Source organism: Bombina bombina, chromosome 2, assembly GCF_027579735.1.
Source record: "Bombina bombina isolate aBomBom1 chromosome 2, aBomBom1.pri, whole genome shotgun sequence".
In the NCBI taxonomy this organism is placed as follows: Eukaryota; Metazoa; Chordata; class Amphibia; order Anura; family Bombinatoridae; genus Bombina; species Bombina bombina.
Genome location: NC_069500.1, coordinates 1,040,182,074 through 1,040,202,720, shown reverse-complemented (window position 1 = coordinate 1,040,202,720; position 20,647 = coordinate 1,040,182,074). Strand labels below are relative to the sequence as shown.

The window sequence follows — 20,647 nt, the reverse complement described above, 5'->3', positions numbered from 1 at the left end:
CAGTTTCTTCTTCCAAATACTGCCTGAGATAGAAAAACAGCACACTCCGGTGCCATTTAAAATAACAAACTTTTGATTGAAGAATAATTAAGTAAAAACTCCAACTCCTCTCGCGACCTGCTTCTTTGTTGAGGGTTGCAAGAGAATGACTGGATTTGACATGTGATGGGAGGAGCTATATAGCAGCTCTGCTTGGGTGATCCTCTTGCAACTTCCTGTTGGGAAGGAGAATATATCCCATAAGTAATGGATGACCCGTGGACTGAACACACTTAACAAGAGAAAAGGAGACTAAGCTCTCACCCAAGAAGGGGAAAGGGATAAAAGGCAGCACCCTCCACAAGCCACAGGTTAAAGGAGAGATCAATCCCCAACTCAAAAGCCCTGATGAAAGTGATTCCCCTAAAAACTAGCCTGCTAACACGCAACCAATGTGCAATAGTAGCAGCAGAGGCACTGCAAGTCCATTCACCTGCAGAGCAGTGAATTCAATGGATGCTACAACAAGCTGACCAAGGGAAACCGCCTCAGGTGCAACACAAGCCCAAGGAGAAATGACACTCAGAAAACTTGGCCAACCAAGACCAGTTCAAGTAATCCGAGTAAAAGAACATAGCCCCAGTTTCCAGGAACTGGGGAAGCCCGAACCAACTCTGGAGCCTAAAAGGTCCGGCAACAACCCACAACGGGATCCACAAGGGAAAATGCTGAATAAAACCCAGCAACTGTAAGCCCCAGGGAGAACAGGTCCGAACTCCCAACTGTTTAGACAAACAATACCCGCAAACTTAACACCCCGTCTGAATAACAACCCAGACCACAGGGGATACTAATGCAATATCCAGATCAACCCGGATAACGAGAAAAACTTGCAAGTCCCGACTTAAGGAAGAGACCACCACTTGCCAAAGTCCCACTCTCCAAGGAGCCAAGGCGGTAAAAGTCGTACGATGACGCTAGAGCTTCTAGACTCACTAACAGCCTCAGGACAATAAGGCAAGGGGATACCTCGAGGTCAAAACCACTCAAGCAAAGGCTAGTCTCCACATCAGAAAGGGGTGCAAGCCAACACCAGTTCCGGGAGGAACCCCAAGCAAACCCAAGGAGACCACGCCCAGTGTCCCTAAAAGAGAACAAACATCTCCCAGGCCCCTAAAAGGAGACCTAACATGGAGACCACAAAGGAAGACCAAAAAGTCTCAGAAAAACAGTACACAGTCGATGTGCAATAGCTGCAGCTGGTTACATTCTGCAACCCAACCGCTGCAAGGCAGCCAAACTACTCTTCAAACTACTAGCTGCTGAGGATCAAGTCCAATGACAATCCTCGAGCCTCAAAAGAAAAAGGCCAAACCGCTCACTCAGCGGGAAGAAGGCCCTAAGCCCTCCAACTCTCCACCACGTGGGAGAGGAACTCTAGGATCCGACAATACCAGACGGCATAGCAAATGACGCTGACCAGTCATCCAAATTGAAGGCTATAAGGACTGAGACAATCCTTCCTGCCTAGTAGACCCACTCCGCACCTCAAACGGACCAGCCAATCGCAACGGCGCCACGTGTCTGAACAGCCACAAGACAGAACCAAACCCAACAGGACCAGCCTGCACCCGGGGTCCTAACCGTCAAGCTGCATAAATCCACCCTCAGAGGGGAAGAAGGGAAAACAGACAAACATAGGACTAACATGTCCCCAAAAACACTTCCGCAGAAGTAACAGAGTATCGATCCCAGTTTAAGATTCCCAAAGGAAAATAAAAAAATTAAAAGACATCCTAATCGGATAAAAAGATAATAAAAGGCAACCCATAGGTTAACGCCCAATAAGAAAACAGGCCTACCGCAGGGCCAGCAAAACGATGCCCAAATCTTCCAAACAACTGGGAAGGATATCAAGAAAGAACAGTCAGGAGATTACATCATCCCCACATGTCTAATGAGTTGCACCATTCGAAGCAGACTGAAAATTCTCGTATCCGAGAAGGATAGGATCATTTAATAACTGAAAAACATGTCTGAGTAAGACGCGAAGGCATGCCACTCTATAACGAAACACACAACACTCAGGGACAGTTACACCCGCAGGGAACTGTACATGCCCTCCCCAAGATGGTAGAACCGGGACACTAGGGCACGAGCACAAACGCGCATAAACGTCTGGACTCTGCAGACTAATAATCGCCAAAAATATGTGGAAGCAAAAACGTGCTGCAACCTCCGGGGGGGGGGGGAACATGCCGCCCTGCATGAAGGAATAATCATAAACTGGGTTACCGCATGTGTAGAAGTATGGAGCGGTAGGGAACTCGCCTCTCAGAGGACGGGATCCCAGAGGCGGATGGCTCAGCTGTCCCTTAATTCCCGGAGCCCGAGGAACAAGGCGCTCTCATATGGAATGCAGAACAAAACTGGTTGACAGGCGTCAACGAGGCCAATCCGGATTCTTCACTGGACGCAGAATCTGAAATTAAAACACAGTCTCAGAATCCTCCATAACTGAATCTGAAATTTGAACAGTTTCAGCATAATAATCCTCAATAACTGGATAGAGTCTATGCAAATATGGACTAAAGAAACGGCACCTGACATCCACAATGGCTGGGGCACTCATCACCTCCTATGACCAGACCCCTGCTGACTAGAATTTCTCCTTCACCACACGGTCAGGAATGCGGAAATGGAAGATGGAGCGTAACCACTCCCGACCACAAGGTGAACCGTATAGTCCAAAAAAATCGTCCAACCATAAGGTAGCATCACTTCTAAAGGCCTCAATGTTCCGACCACGAGCCCCATAAACACCACACATAAGCAGGTTGAATCACATAACAAACTTGATTATAACCCCCCCTGTTCAATAAACCCCCTCAAGAGATAATAACCCTTGATTCCAAAATACTCAGGAGACTCACTGAGACCCTTATGTTAAGTTAGATCCGCAAGGTGGTAGCCTCTCGGGAACACATTTGTATTACAGTAGATTCATAAAGAAAGTAAAAAGAAAGGATCTTACCAGAATCTACGCCATGGAACAGGAACACAGCCCTTCAAGTGTGACGGATAGTAGCATCGCCTCCGCCATGGACTTGAGAGAAGAAAGCAGGCAGCGGAGCAAAGTTCGACAACGCTGATTGCTTGAGGAGCTGTTAACATGAGTCGGGATGGTTTCGCAGAAAGACTCTTCCTGCATCTCCAGACTCTAACTTTCATCCAAGCCCTCACTGAGAGACTGACAGGATTACTTAAAACTCCTGTCCCATGGCAAAGAGTACTACCCTCCATAAGAAACAAAATAAATTCTGACACTTCTCTGCCAACCTCCTGGGACGAAAGGCAAGGAATGACTGGGGGATGAGGGGAGTGGGAGGAGTATTAAAGCCTTTGGCTGGGGTGTCTTTACATCCTCCTGGTGGCCAGGTTCTTATTTCCCAAAAGTAATGAATATGAATATATATATATATATATATATATATATATATATATATATATATATATATATATATATATATATATATATATATATATATATATATATATATATATACACACACACACACACACATACATAGAAACACAAAGAAAAACAACAGAAGGGTGCAAATCACTTTAAGTGCAGTATGTTAAAACCAACAGGAATTTCTTAGTACAAATACACACTCACACTTAAAACCCTCAAACGATATGAGGTATGTAGAAGAACATCAAACATAGGATTGCTCACAACAGAACCAATAAGAGTCACAGAGCATCTAGGAAGTTTCCCACAATCCAGGCAGGGAGTCCGATATGAGTGTGGAGTCATACGTTGTGAGGAATCCTATGTTTGATGTGCTTCTACATACCTCATTTAATTTGAGGGTTTTAAGTGTGAGTGTGTATTTGTACTAATAAATTCCTGTTGGTTTTAACACACTGCACTTAGAGGGATTTGCGCCCTTCTCTTGTTTTTCTTTGTGCATAGCCATATCCAGAATCCAGACCTGTGTTTTCTTGAAGGGGCTGCATTTGTGACCCTACAGCTGACAAGCTCATAGACTGATTAAAAGATCTACATATCCTTTATTCATCACTAACATATGGAGCACTCCTATACTTTATTTTTTTTTTACCTTTTTGTGTGTGTGTGTGTGTATATATATATATATATATATATATATATATATATATATATATATATATATACACACATTCAATTATGTATGAATTCTTCAGTATAGTAGGTTCACAAAGTGTTAAATGAATGATTGTTTTTATTGTGCAACAACAAAATGTAAGGGAAGTATTTTTAATATAACACATTGAGGTTACAATTACTGCTATGCCACCTGAAATACAAATAAAATATTTTAAATTTCCACTTTCAAAATAAAAAGCCGTTTTTAAAAGGAGTGCCAGGCTGAATGGTATGTTAACTCTAGCAAGTCATTTATAAAGTACTGGGGTTTTCCATAAAAGCCACCCACCCGATAAGTCGCCCATGGGCACTTATTTTAGGTGGGCAGCTATATCGGGTTAAACATTATCTGAGCCCACCTCTGGTTATAACTTCAATTCTCCTCACTCTGACTGAGCCCATCTCTGGTTATAACTTAAAATTATCCTCACTCTGGGGAGAATTGGAGCTATAACCATTGACATGGGCTCAGATACGATTGGTATACAGGCTGCTCAAAAATCTACATGAGCTAATAAATTTACTTACTACAAGAAAATAAAGCATTATCTTTTTATTTGTTATGGCTTAGTATTTTAAAATCATTTGGACGGGCTATATGTGACTACCGTATTATAGCCCTGGGCTGTTATTCGGTCCAAGAATGAAGACCAAAAAAACATATTTTTTCCATTTAATGGCCCTGGGAGGCTTTTCGGAAAATCCTCGTATATGTCCCTAAATGCTGTGGTATAGGTGATAAGAGGTAAATGAAAGGGAACCAAGGTTACAACATTGCAGCGCCCACTAATTTATATAGACTAAAGGGTTACATTTAATTCTTCTGAATACAGACAAAAAGATAGAATTTTAAAAATACATCTGCATATTATTCTCAGACTAATCTTTGCTTTGAATACATTACAAAGTCTAATTCCACTTCCTTGTCTAACTCTGTACTAACATTCTCACCCTTGCAGTACTCACATCCTGTTTATTAACCTCCTACCCCTTCTAGATTGTAAATTCCCTTTAAAATAGGGCACTCAATTCCTCCTGTGTTTGTATTTTTATAAATGTTGTCTTGTCTCTAAAAAATCATTGTACTTTTATCATTTGTACCCATGAACAGCGCTGTAAGATTTGTTGACACTTTATAAAGTATAATAATAATAAGTCTAGCATTTGTTTATATTTCTTTCATGTGTAACATTAAAACCAGCACCTTCATGTTCTACCATATCTGCCACAACAACATGCTTTAGCCATCTTTACTAATGGAAACAATTAGCAAGATGACTTGAAATAATAAAACTTGACTTGGCACCCATGGTAATTACACAGACACAGTGGTATGAAACTAGTTCCCCAAGGGAGAAAAAAAAAATCATTATGGCCCCTCATAGGAAAAGGTTGGACAACCAAGGAGGGAGAGAGACGAGAGAGAAAAAGAGAAGAGAGAAGAAGAGAAGAGAGAAAGTTCCTTATTATTAGATTTGGGACATCCTCATCTAGGGCTATGACTGAAAAGGCAAGACAACTACAGTACAAACATTAACTAGGCACTACTGACATTCAATGCCTCCTTTTTAAAAGCATTTAGTCTCAAAAAAGGGATTGTTTTGTTGATGTTCCAAGAGATAGGGAGGGAAAAAACCTGCTTATTTCTACTCCTGAATGGTGACAAAAATGTAAACACTTGGGTAACTGTTCCAAGTTTATAAATGTTGCTGCCAAGCAATATTTTATTGAAAAGGGTGCCTGCCTACTATAGATAGTAAACACTAATAATAGCAATTTCGTACTAACATGCTTAAATAGGCATTTGGGAAATGGGTGACAGAAATAGCAGCAAAACGGGCTGAATACACGACTTATGAATACAGTTGCAGTAATCATAGATATAAAGTTTTACAGTGGTGTATTTTTATATAAAAGGGAAGGCAATAGTTACAAGTCTATAAAAATAGCTCAGCTTCTCCACAGTGACCAAACCACTTCTTAATTAGTCATGTTTTTGTGCATTAGTCACAGCCACTTCAAAAACTACTGCTGGGATTATTTTAAAACTAAAGAAAACAGAGGATCATTGTGTAAGATAACCGCAATATAATTACCTAAATAGCATTAAAATATAGATGAGAAATCCAAAATAATTATCAGAGCATATAAACATTATGCTAAAAATGGCTGCTTCATTATAAAGCATGCAAATGTAGAATCCTCAAGCCCAGAGTTTGTGGTTTAGCCCTAAACAAATAGCATGTGGTTTGTGGAAGTGCCCCTTCCTGCCACTATGCAAAAACAAACTGGTCCCTAATGCCCCAAATATAACTTCATCCAAGCTCTCATAAATGAGGAAGCACGGATTTTAAATATAGTATCATGACTAGGATGAAATAGTAAGCAAGACACCCTATTTATAAACAGAGCTCACAAAATATTTATATCTGCCAAATCGACAATGAGCTCTTACAAAATGCTTGAAATCCAAGTTTCCAATGCGCTTTCTTGAATCAAAGATATATGTAAAATTGATTGGTTATCATACACTAAGCATAGCTCTAGAAAATTGTGGCTTGACATTTACCAGGCACCAAAGTATAAAAATAAAGTCCCTGGTGTCCGACAAATGTCTTTTTGCCACTTGCCTTTTCTTCAGATTCTACATGCACCAGCCAGGAGAGAGTAAGAGGAATATTATCAGTGGTTTACTATAATGCACAAGGTTTTAGACTCCCCTGTGGTCCCTTGTAATCTGTGCTGAGACGAAGAGGGCTTCCCACAGATATGATCTGGTGGTTTGAAGGATTTAAGACACTTTATTGCACAACCACAAAACTAAGTCTGCTTATCCTGCACAATGTGACATAGATGCAAATGTGCCAATATAGACCAATGTAATTTCCTCCTGGATCAGCCTTTAAACCTGGGGCCCTGGTTCTGAAGGGTAGCAATGGGACAGGAAACCCCAACATTTTATTTTATGATTTGGACAGAACATAGAACTTTCCAATTTACTTCTATTACCAAAATTGTATGATTATCTTGTTATCCTTTGCTGAAGGAACAGCATCACCCTACTGGCAGCAAGCTGAACATATCTAGGTAGCCAATCACAAGAGACAAATGTGTGTAGGCACCAAATAGCAGCAGCTCCCACTAGTACTCTTAGTACAAGGGATATTAAGAGATCAAAGCACATTTGAAAATAGAAGGGAATTTAAAAAGTTTCTTAAAATTACATGCTCTATCTGAATCATAAAAGTTTAATTTAGACTTTCCTATCACTTTAAGAACCATGGCGACGTGTGCTATATGAATGCAGTACTGAGCTCCTTTCAGAGTTCCTGGATGAGGATGGGTAAAAATAGATTAGTTAGATACCTTATCAGAATGTTAGCACTCTGCTTATCCAAATGGTCTAAACCCAAGAGGAAGTCACCAAGCAGCTGTTTTAGCTTCTGTAGTTCGTGTACACACAGTAGAAGACCACACACAGCATAGAGGGATAGTAGGCTATAAAATACCTTAACTTTTAAATTGTCTACTCTGCCATTTTATATGTGCATATTAAGAATAGACCTTCTGATGCTGCTCTGATAACTCATATTATAAAAAAAAAAGTAGAACTACATTCAGTCAATATCTCACTTGTCCTGCTAACTGCTTGGCCCAGTTATTTTGTACTTGCTTATATTACATGATCTGGTAAATTTTTAAAATTAGATTTCGGTGGATTAAATATACAAGGAAAATAGTGGAAACATTGTGGCTTCAGGAACTGTCATTGAATGGTGCTAAGGCCTTCAATAGTAGGGTCAACTGTTTTCCACTGTACTCTACTTTAGATCAGACATGGTAAGCTAAGGAGGAATGGGTCTGATATAGGATTCCATATTATAAGAAGGTGGAGGCCATTTCATTGTTGCGACTTAGGGGCAGAATTATCATTGTGAGTTTGGACATGATCCGATATTGCGGATCGTATCCGCTGCACATTGATAAATGCCGACAGCATACACTCTCAGCATTTATCATTGCACTAGTTCTTGTGAACTGCTGGTGCAATACCGCCCCCTGCAGATTTGCAGCCAATTGGCCACTAGCAGGAGGTGTCAATCAACCCGATCGGGTTGATTTCCGGCGATGTCTGTCTGCCGCCTCAGAGCAGGCAGACAGGTTATGGAGGTTCTTTAGACCGCTGCTTCATAACTTGCGTTTCCAGCGAGCCTGAAAGCTCGCCAGAAACACTGGGCATCAAGATGATAAATATGCCCCTTACTGGTAACCAAAATTTTATATCCAAGAAAATGAGTTTAACCCCTTAACGACCCGAGGACGTGCCAGGAACATCCTACAAAAAAACACCTTTAACGACCAAGGACGTTCCTGGCACGTCCTCTGGTCTTTCAAGTGGTGATCGCTTCCAGTCACTTTTATGGTATTGCAGTGATGCCTCGATATTGAGGCATCCTGCAATACCATTTTTTTACAAACCGATGCAGAGAGAGCCACTCTGTGGCCCTCTCTGCACCGATAGCGATGATGCCGATCGGATATTCGTTGGTGGGTAGGAGCATTGTCGGGTGGGTGGCCCATCGCTACCCAGCATACGGTTCCTGTTTGTGCAACGTGCACGCCGGGTGCCAGGAGTGTGCGGGGGAGGCCTGTGTGGGGCGTGCGTGTATGTGCGCAGCAACCACTGCCACCGATGAAAAAGAATAAGAAGGAGGGAGGGGGGAAAAACAAATCGGGTGATCTGGGAGGGGGGTTTTGAAGGGGGGCTGCTACACTACAGAAAAATGTTTTGGGGCAAAATGGGTACTGGCAGACAGCTGCCAGTACCCAAGAATGCGGCAAATAGGCAGTGGGAGAGGGTTAGAGAGCTGTTTGGGGGAGATCAGGGAGGTTGCGGGCTTAGGGGGGGTCCATCAGAGCTACACAATTATTATTAATTTTTTAAAATAAAAAAAAGCCTTTTATTTTAGTACTGGCAGACTGTCTGCCAGTACTTAACATGGAGGGGACAATTGTGGGGTGGGGGAGGGAGGGAAGAGAGCTGTTTGGGAGGGATCGGGGGTGGGATGTGTCAGGTGTGAGGCTGATCTCTACACTAAAGCTAAAATTAACCCTGCAAGCTACCTAATTAACCCCTTCACTGCTGGGCATAATACAAGTGAGGTGCACAGCGGCAATTAGCAGCCTTCTAATTGCCAAAAAGCAACGCCAAAGCCATATATGTCTGCTATTTCTGAACAAAGGAGATCCCAGAGAAGCATTTACAACCATTTGTGCCATAATTGCATAAGCTGTTTGTAAATAATTTCAGTGAGAAACCTAAAATTGTGAAAAGTTTGTGAAAAAGTGAACGATTTTTTTTATTTGATTGCATTTGGCGGTGACATGGTGGCATGAAATATACCAAAATGGGCCTAGATCAATACTTTGGGTTGTCTACTAAAAACAAAATATATACATGTCAAGGGTTATTCAGGGATTCCTGACAGATATCAGTGTTCCAATGTAACTATCGCTAAAAAAATTTTTTTGGGGGGGGGGGGGAGAAATGGTTTGGAAATAGCAAAGTACTACTTGTATTTATTGCTCTATAACCTACAAAAAAAAAGCAAAGAACATGTAAACAGTGGGTATTTCTAAACTCAGGACAAAATGTAGAAACTATTTAGCATAGGATTTTTTTGGTGGTTGTAGATGTTTAACAGATTTTGGGGGTCAAAGTTCAAAAAGTGTGTTTTTTTTTTCATTTTTTCCTCATATTTTATATAAAAAATTATAGTAAATTATAAGATATGATGAAATTAATGGTATCTTTAGAAAGTCCATTTAATTGCGAGAAAAACTGTATATAATATGTGTGGGTACAGTAAATGAGTAAGAGGGAAATTACAGCTAAACACAAACACTGCAGAAATGCAAAAATAGCCTTGGTCCCAGACGGTCAACAAATGAAAAAGTGTTCTGGTCACGAAGGGGTTAATAATAAAAGGGTAAGACAGACACACACACACACACACACAGAAAGAAAGAGAATAGATGTATGGCGAGATGAAATAACATATCAATTACTTCCTTTCTAACAGAAAACCTTGGTTTACCTTTCTTCAAGCTGCGATACAGTAGGTGCTTTATTATAATTATTACAATAGGATTGTGATAGCAAGTGCAGATTCAAGTCACTTACAAATGCCTTTCATTTCATATACATACACACAAAATAGATTATGCAAAGTTGCACAAAAGCATCAGGACCTTGCACAGTGTGATTTTATTTCTGTAAACAAAGCATAGACAAATGTATTCAAATGTTAACATTTAGCTCGTCTGAACTAGTAAGTGCTGCACATACAGATTCATAAGGATTCACATTATGTTATCATTATGCCCTTAACCAGCTGGCTGTCAGACAGCAGAGAAGGCTGCAAAATGTTGCTGTACTCTCCGACTGCCATAGCAAAACAAGTGATTAATAAAATCTTATAAAGTTTTTTTTTTTGTTTTTTTTAAATAACTAAAGAAAAAAAAAAAAAAGAAAAATTAAACTCAGAAAGTGCAAATGTTTGATAAGAATTATTACCTTCTGCATAATTCCCTGCACTACATAATTATAAAATATCAGTTATGTAAGAGAAAACAGTTGCAGGGTCAGTGTAAATGCTATTATAGTTTAGTATGGTGGAGGCAAGCTAGTCTCTCTGGAGGGAACAAGCACAATTTTCAGAAAACGAGTGTGAGAGAGTGAGAGTGAGAGAGTGAGAGACACAATTAGGAGATTGCGCTCTATGAGCCCGAGGAAAAATCCCAGTAAAGTAAGCCCAGGCAGGAGGTTTGTTAAAAACCAAAATTTATTAGAACAAATGTTAAAAATAGAAATAAGGACCAAATACAAAAGTCCTGATAGGAAGTCAGCAGTGACTCAGAGCTGTCAGGTTAGTGAACTGATCCTCCTGCAGACATGTTTTGTGCGCATGCGCACTTGTTCACTGCTTACCTGAGGATCAGTTCAGGCTCCTATTAAAGGCTAAAATTAACACACAATTAACAATTACTAAACCTGATTTGCTACCTAAAACCACATGACATAATAGTTATACACCCTGTCTGACATCACATTAGAGAAGAACATCTTATGCTAATTCGATGCATTATGCTGGCCAAATAACAGAAGATAATTAAAGGCAAATAATATGTTACTCATACACCAATCTATAGTTACAATTTACAAATACTATAGTTCTATTTAGTACTACATTTTTATCCCCAGACAGAGATGGTAAGAGATAGAAACTATTTATTGGGACAAGTGATCAAGCATATTAATTATAGCTGGGTATTATATTAATTCTCTCTACTTTTTAAAGTGAAAAGGGGTTCAAGATAATTTTTAAAAGGCTATAAGTGATTAATTTGGATTATGAATATACAGACTCAAATCACCAAAATTTTAGCAATGCTTGCAAGATATACATCTAAGTGCAAACCTTGCAAGTACGTATTATATCTATGTATTTTCTGCTGCTCATTTAAATAAAGAATCAAGATATTTAAATAGAAGAAACCCTAGGCTAATCACTGTTTCAGCCTTTCAATCAAAGATAGAAAAGAATGAAAGAACACAGACATATGAAGGCTAGTAACCTATTAGTATGATCTATAGACACTAAGCATATGTCCAAGTGGCATATTATTTAGGTAAATACATCAAGATCACGTCTGATGTTTAACCCTTCAGGTTCACTTGTCTGAAGGATGAACAACCAAAAAATGTCCTTTTTATTGAGTAAAGTTTCCCTATTACCGCCTCTCTTCCATTATATATATATGTGTGTCTGATGATTGGCTCACCCAATGTGCTAAGGTAACTTCCAGTAGTGCACTGCTGCTCTTTCAGCAAAGGATACCAAGAGAATGAAGCAAATATGAATAATGGAAGAAACATTTTGGTTTAATGCTCCTTTAAAAAGGACAGAAACCTGAAAATTAGCATGTTTACCAAGGCAGTGCTTGACATATTTGTTCACAATCTAGGAGACAGCCACATGATACTTAAATTCAATGCATCTCCTTTATTATAAACAGCATTTTATATTTTACCTTGAACACATCTGCCATAAAGTTATTTAATTTGGTTTGTAGCACTTTAATTATTTGTTAGAGAATTGTATAATGTAGAGTGATACTGCAACATCAACATATTACACCACTGACTCATTATCCATCATCTTGTTGGAAGTGAAATTTGGTGGAGCTGTCACTGCATATTTAAAAGGATATTCAACTATAAATACACACTAGACATAATGATGTATTCAGAGGAAAGATTAACCTTTAAAATTGAATGTAGATGTATTTTTACAATTATATTATTTGTTGTTTAAAATATAAGTGTAAAGGTTGTTTTTATAAAATACTTTAGTTTCTATAAAGAAATAGGTGCCACCATGTTTTCATTAGTTTTCTATGTATTTATGTTTTATTTATTTTAAGCTGTGTGAATCCCTTTTAGATTATCCTACGTTCCCACCACAGCCTTGTTTGGACAGTCTCTTTTATTATTATCATCATCATCATCATCATTTATTTGTATAGTGCCGCCAAATTCCGTACCGCTGGGTACAATGATAGGGTATACAATGACAAAGATTTTTGATAAAATACAAAACATAACAAAACTAACAACAAATCTAAGTACAGGAGGAAGAGGGCCCTGCTCCGGAGAGCTCACAGTCTACAGGTTTAGGGTGCAGAGACATAAGGGTTGGGGTAACTTGTTACATCGGTTGTAGTTGCAGCAGTGAGTCAGGCAGTTCATGTATTAGTTTGGCTAGGATGAGAGATGGAGGAGAGATGGTGAGCCTCTCTGAATAGGTGGGTTTTCAAGGAGCGTCTGAAGCTATACAAGTTGGAGACAGTCTTATGGAGCGGGTATGGCCCAGATAAGGGGCAACTTAAGTACAAACATGGCAGCATCTATTACTTTATAGAAACTCAGTAGAGTATAATTACAGGAAAAGGGCACACAATAAATAATTAAAGTATATTGCAAAGGTTTTTAATTACACATAATTAAACATTTTATCTTTCAATCTCGGTTTAATGCACATCACATTTTACACACAAACAGGTTTAGTGTCTAATAGATTTTCTTGAGCAATAAGGAATTGATGCTTCAGAAGAAGTGTGATAACCAGTTTTGAAACCAACTGTCTTGTAACCTGTGTGGCAATAGACTAAAATTCAAACAATTGCCCTGCTCAGCACATAAACAATCTTCCTCAATATCTTTCCCATGATCTACACAGTCATGTGACCACTAACTATAAAACAAACTGAGTCCCTACATTGTTTGATGCCTTTACCATTCTCCTCTGCTCCCACCTTGACCGCAGGCGATATACTGTGTGTGTCTCTAGGTTAACAGCTACTTCATATATGCAGGCACAAACTGGCTGTATTCGCATAACTATACTTAATTTTTGTATATGGGTAAAAGTCTGATTATGTTTAGCTGCAATCACTGTTGGAGGCCCATTGTAGCCTTTTAACAAAATACACAAACTGAAAACATATCTAGTTCCTCCTGCAGATCACTTGGCTCACTTGTCTTCACCAGTGAGTCTAATGTAATACCTTCACCATTTAATAGGTTGTATACATACACAAACACAAGATTACCACAGTGATCACCTGATTATACTTTTTAACTGTGCTTTAGTGACAAGATTTCTCACTAAAATTTACATTTATTACATTATTTTTACATTAAACCCCTTAAGACTATTAAGAAATTTGACTTTTTTACAGCTAGAATGCACTAGTTTGTGTGTGCCATTATAGATAGCATTGTGCCTCACTCCCGTGGAGTTACCTAGGAGTCAGCATCTGATTGGCTAAAATGCATGTCTGTCGAAAGACCTGAAATAGGGGGGCAGTGTGCAGAGGCTTAGATGCAAAGTAATCATAGAGGTAAAGAGTCTATTAATAGAACTGTTTTAGTTCATCAAAACTGGGTAATTGGTAATAAAGTCATTATCTATCTTTGTAAACAATAAAAAAATCTGGAGTAGACTGTCCCTTTAACAAACTCATCTTCATCTTTCTTTTTAACTAACTACTCATCACCCCACATGTTTGGTGGGAAAGAGGAGGGAGAAGCACTTACTGCCATTGTCATCAGAGTCGTCACTGCTGCTGGGTAGCCGTGATCGTTTCATGGCGGTTCGCAGGGATTTAGTGGTCTGCAAAACAGAGATACATGGCGTTAAAGTCGTAGTCTGATATGGCTTCCTTGGAGCTGCATGTAACATCCGCCACTTAAAACTTAAAGACACAAGACTGGCGATGCTAAACACAAATGTTCAAAAAATATTTAAGGCTTAAACTGGTAAAATTGTAAGTTGGCAAAACAAACCTAACACATTCCCTAAAGGCTACAAACAAGCTCATCTCTTGAAGTGGATCTTTTTAATTTAGCTTTTTATATGTAATCGGAACAAAAAAAACCTGTAATATTTATTTAATGCAAGAATACTTGACTGCATTTTTGGTCTAATATAACTATTTTTCATATTAAAGGGACAGTATATGTGTAAATTGTTGTTTATAAAGATAATCCCTTTATTACCCACTAGTTGATAAGTCTGCCCAGAGGGCAGTCTGTGTGCTTAAATGAAACCCCCCAAGCTACAAAAAATAAAAAAGTAAAAATACAGAAATAAACAAAGCTATCCAAAACAATAAAATTAAACCTAAACTAATACCCCTATAAAAATAAACAAATTCCCCCCAAAATAAAAACTAAATACTAAGCTACCAATATGCCTTAAAAGGACTTTTTTATAAGGCATTGCTCTAAAGAAATCAGCTCTTTTACATTAAAAATAAACAAAGTCCCCCTAACAGTAAAACCCCCCACCCACCAAACCCCCCAAAATAAAAAATGACATTCAGCTCTTTTACAATATGCCCAAAAAAAAAAACTAATCTAAAAAAAAAGCCCCAAATAGGTACTCAGTCAGAAGTCCGGCGGGGAAGGTCTTTTTCCCAGACGGGTCTATCATTTTCATCCACAGTGAAGGCGGCATGGAGCAGAGGTCTGGAGCGGTCTTCCCAGATGTGGCGATCTTCGGTGGTGGTCATCTGTGGCGGCGTCAGTCTTCGGCAGCGGCGGTGGTCCTCGGCGGCACGGAGGCTCCTCTTCATCCGATGTCAGTGGTAATCAATTTGGGGTACCTTGCATTTCTATTGCCTGAATTTTTCAAAACAGCCAATAGGATTAGAGCTACTGAAATCCTATTGGCTGTTCAAATCAGTAGCTCTCATCCTATTGGCTGATTTTGAAAATTTCAGCCAATAGAAATTCAAGGTACCCATTAAATATGGGGGTACCTTAAATCAATCTTCAGTGTGAGGCAGACAATCGCTTAAAGAGGAACCTCCACGTCTTCGCGAGGAACGCCACTTCTGAGAAGACCGCTCCGGACCTCTGTGCCGCCTTCACTGTAGATAAAGATGATGAACCCGCCTAGAAGAAGACCTTCGCGGGACTTCTGAAACCGTGCGTACTATTTATTGTATTTTTTGGGGGGGGGGGGTTGTTTTTTTAGATTAGGGTTTTTTGGGCAAATTGTGAAAGAGTTGAATGCCCTTTTTAAGGGCAGTAAAAAGAGCTGAATGTCCTTTGAAGGGCAATGCCCATACAAATGCCCCTTTAGGGGCAATGGGCAGTTTAGGTTTATTAGTGTTCGTTTTTATTTGAGGGGGGGGGGGGTTGGTGGGTGGGGGTTCTTATTGTTAGGGGGGGACTTAGTTTATTTGTAATGTAAAAGAGCTGATTTCTTTAGGGCAATGCCCTACAAAAAGCGCTTTTAAGGGCTGTTGGTAGTTTAGAATTAGATTACGTTTTTTTTATTTTGGGGGGCTTTTTTAATTTTCATAAAGATTAGGTTTAATTTTTTTATTTTGGATAGTGTTGTTTATTATTTTTTGTAATGTTAGCGTTTTTTATTTTCTGTAATTAGATTAATGTAATGTCATTTTTTTTGTATTTTCTATTGCAATGTAGTTATGTTTTATTGTAATTAAGGGTTATTTAGGGGGTGTTTTAGGTTAGGGGCTTAGTCATTTAATTTGTTTTTGCGTAGTGGGAGTTGGCGGTGTAGGAGTTAATAGGTAAATTAGGTTTAATGCGTTGTGGGGGATTGGTGGATTAGGTGTTAATAGATGTATTAGGTAGTTTGCGATGTTGGGGTTTGCGGATTTAGGGGTTAATAATTTTATTAGATAGTTGGTGTATTTTTTCTTAATACTTAGTGCAGGCGGTTAGTTTATTTTTTTTCTTTAATACTTAGTACGGGCGGTCTTTGAGGATGCGTGCGCAATTGCCGACGGACACGTTACAAACGTGATTATAGTATAGATTACCCGGTTTTGCATAACCAACACTGTTTTAAAAACAATAAATTATGCTTACCCTGATAATTTTATGTCCATCTGTGGGAGGAGAGTCACTGCTTCATTCATTACTTGTGGGAATTAAGAACCTGGCCACAGGAGGAGGCAAAGACACCCCAGCCCAAAGGCTTAAATACCTCCCCCACTGCTCTCATCCCCCAGACATTCTGCCAAGGAAACAAGGAACAGTAGGAGAAATATCAGGGAATAAAATGGTGCCAGAAGAATAAATATTAATTTAGGTCCGCCCACCGGAGCAAACGGGCGGGAGCAGTTGAACTCCTTATCCCACAGATGGAAATTAAATTATCAGGTAAATTATTAGGTAATAATAAAGCATAATTTATGTTTTTCATCTTAATGGGAGGAGAGTTCACTGCTTCATTCATTAGTTGTGGGAACAAATAACCAAGCTCTAGAGGACACTGAATGAAAAAAATGGGAAGGCAAAAGTAGGCGGACCCTATACTGCGGGCACCACAGCCTGTAGAACCTGTCTCTCAAAAACAGCTTCCGCTGAAGCAAAAACATCACATTTGTAAAACTTAGCAAAAGTATGTAAGGAAGACCAAGTAGAAGCCTTACAAATCTGCTCCACAGGAGTCCTCGTTCTTAAAGGCCCAAGAAGAGGCCACAGCTCTAGTTGAGTGAGCCGTAATCCTCTGAGGAGGCTTATGTCCCGCTGTCTCATAGGCCAAATGGATAATGCTCCTCAACCAAAAGGACAGTGAAGTTGAAGAGGCCCTCTGCCCCCTACGCTTCCCCGAATACACCACAAACAAAGACGAAGCCTGTATAAAATCCTTTGTGGCCTGAATGTAAAACTTCAAGGCTCAAACCACATCCAAGTTATGAAGTAACCTCTCTCTTGGGGAAGAAGGGTTAGGACATAAAGGAGGAACTACTATCTCCTGATTGATGTTACGATCTGACACCACCTTGGGAAGAAAACCCAATCCAGTGTGAAGCACAGCCTTATCAGCATGAAAAAACAGGTAAGGTGGTTCAAATTGCAAGGTCGTTAACTATGCGAGCCGATGCAATAGCCAAAAGAAACGAACCTTCCAGGAGAAAATCTTAATGTCAAGCGAAAGCATAGGTCAACCGGAGCCCTCTGCAACACCTTAAGAACCAAGTTCAAGCTCCAAGGAGGACCAGAAGGTCTAAATACCCGGTCTAATTCTAGGACAGAGCATGAACAAAGGACTGAATAACACGGAAGCTCCCACTAGCTTCTTTGTAACAGCACTGATCAGGCGAAAACTGTCCCTTTAAGGAATTAGCAGCAAGGCCCTAATCCCAAACCATCTTGAAGAAACGAATCCTGGATACCTAATCTTGTACCAGGGATATCCCATGTTCCTCACCCACCAGGTTAAAGACCAATGAACTGCAGCAGCTTCTGCGACAGGGAAACCTCCATGGAGGATGACAACGACCATTCCACCAGATCTCGCCAACCACGTCCTCCGTGGCTACAACGGAGCAATCAGATATGGTCGTCGAGACTTGCTCCTGTTTGATGCGGGCCACCACTCGCGGGTGAAGTGGCAATGGTCGGTCGGTGCGAAAGATATAAATTAGGATGAACACCACAAGGGTATCGCCAAGGCATCTATCAGCTCTGTACTGGGGCTCCTCTGGACCGTTAAACCCGTATCTGGGTAGCTGAAGTTGAGTCTGGACGCCATGAGATCTATCTCCGGCCCGTCCCCTATCTGATGCAGGATCTCTGCAAAGACTTGGGATGGAGAGACCATTCCACCGGATGGAACGATTGCCTGCTGAGGAAATCCACTTCCCAGCTGTCCGCACCCGGGATGTGGATCGCTGAGAGAGAACAGTAGTGGGGTCTCTGCCTATCCAGAATCCGAGACACCTCCCTCATGGCTAGGGAGCTTCTCGTTTTCCCCTTGGTTTATGTATGCCATCGAGGTAATGTCAGACAGGAAATATGATGAAACAGGACGACTCCAAGAGGGGCCAAGCCCTCAGAGCATTGAATATTGCTCATAGTTCCAGGATATTTATCGGTAGGGTCAACTCCTCTTGAGTCCACCTGCCCTGTGCCCTTCTGGCACCCCAAGCAGCTCCCCATCCTGATAGACTTGCATCCGTGGTCACAATCTCCCAGGATGGTCTCAAGAAGGATGTCCCCTGGGACAGCTGCCCCGGACGGACCCACCAAGAGAGGGATTCCTTTGCTTGTTTGTCCATAGAGATCTGTGAAAGATCTGAGTAATTGCCGTTCCATTGTCTCACAACATGCATAACTGCACAGGTCTTAGATGGAACCTGGCGAAAGGAATGACATCTATGCTGGAAACCACGAGTCCGATCACCTCCATACACCTGGCCACAGATGGCCTTGAGAAGGACTGAAGGGCAAGACAGCTGGACGCGATCTTGGAATGCCTCTGATCTGTCAAGAATATTTTCAAAGCTATGGAGTCAATAATTGTGCCCAGGAACTCCACCTTGTTGCTGGGAACCAGAGAACTCTTTCCCCTCGTTTATCTTCCATCCGTGGGATCGAAGGAGAAGAAGAGTCCTCGAGTGGTCCTCCACGAGACTGTAGGACAGAGGCTGAAACCGGATATCGTCCAGATAAGGAGCTACCGCAAAACCTCTGGCTCTTGCTACCGCTAGCAGCGCTCCCAGGACCTTCATAAAGACTGTTGGGGCAGTCGCCAGACCGAACGGCAGGGCCACAAACTGGAAGTGTTGGTCCAGAAAAGTGAATCTTCTGAACCTGAAGTGGTCCCTGTGGATTGGCATGTTAAGGTAAGCATCCTTCAAGTCTATTGTTGTCATAAATTGCCTCTCTTGAACTAAGTGCAGAATTGATCTGATCGTCTCCATTTTGAACGATGGAACCGACAGAAACTAGTTTAGGCACTTTAGGTCCAGAATCGGGCGAAACGTGCCCTCCTTCATTGGGACTACGAAAAGGTTTGAATAGTACCCTAGACCCCTTTCTGCTAGAGGTATAGGAACTATTACTCAGAGAGGAGAGATCCCTCACACACTCTAGAAAGGCGTCTCTCTTCTCTGGTCTTGAGGATAGGTTTGACAGGAGGAATCTGCCCTGGGCGGGATGAGTCTTGAACCCTATCCTGTAACCCTGGGTGATAACCTCCAGAACCCAAGAATCCTGTATGTCTTCCAACCAAGCATCTGTGAACAGGGATAGTCTGCCCCCTACGCGATCCAGAGACGGATCGGGGGCCACCCCTTCATGCCAACTTTGTCTCAATGGACTAGTTCCAAGATTGAGCCGGCTTCCAAGATACCTTGGACTGCTCAGTCTTCTCGGCAGGCTACTGTTGAGACTTGCCCGAGCAAAAGGGACGAAAAGTAGAGCCCTTAGGCTTATTATTCTTATCCTGCGGAAGGAAAGCACCCTTGCCTCCCGTGACCATGGATATAATAGAGTCCAGGCCGGGACCAAAAAGAACCTTCCCCTGAAACGGGAGAGACAGTAATCTAGATTTGGAAGTCATGTCAGCAGACCACAACTTTAACCACAGAGCCCTACGGGCTAGAACAGAGAAACCTGAAGTCTTAGCAATCAGGCGAATAACCTGCATATTTGCATCACAGATAAAAGTTTGCGACCCTTAAGGCCTTAATCTTTTCCTGTATCTCCTTAAGTGGAGTTTCCACCTGGACCATAGCTGATCGCCGCTGCCTGTTGGATAACAAACCCTGTGAGTTGGAACATCTTTCTCAACATGGATTCTAATTTCTTGTCCATGGGCTCTTTGAACAACAAACTATCCTCGAAAGGAATAGTCGTCCGCTTAGCGAGCGTGGAGATAGCACCATCCACCTTAGGAATAGCCCCCCATTGCTCAAGCTGAGAGTCAGGGATGGGAAACAGCTTTTTAAAAAAGGAAGAGGGAGAAAAGGATGAGTCAAGCTTCTCCCACTCATTCTTAATAGTAGTAGCCATCTTCACGGGAACTGGGAAGGTCTGAGGCACCACCCTGTCCTCGTAAACCCTATCTAGCTTAGGGA

At 41.0% G+C, this 20,647-nt stretch overlaps 1 protein-coding gene across 2 annotated transcripts in view; it reads right to left on the bottom strand.

Moving 5' to 3' along the window:
• Window positions 1–20,647, bottom strand: part of JADE1 (jade family PHD finger 1) — a 343,209-nt gene that overhangs the window by 267,361 nt on the left and 55,201 nt on the right. For both annotated transcript variants that reach the window (XM_053703655.1, XM_053703656.1), the window contains one exon: window positions 14,337–14,412. In XM_053703655.1, coding sequence (XP_053559630.1) covers window positions 14,337–14,412 — 76 coding nt within the window. The remainder of the gene's footprint in view (window positions 1–14,336; window positions 14,413–20,647) is intronic.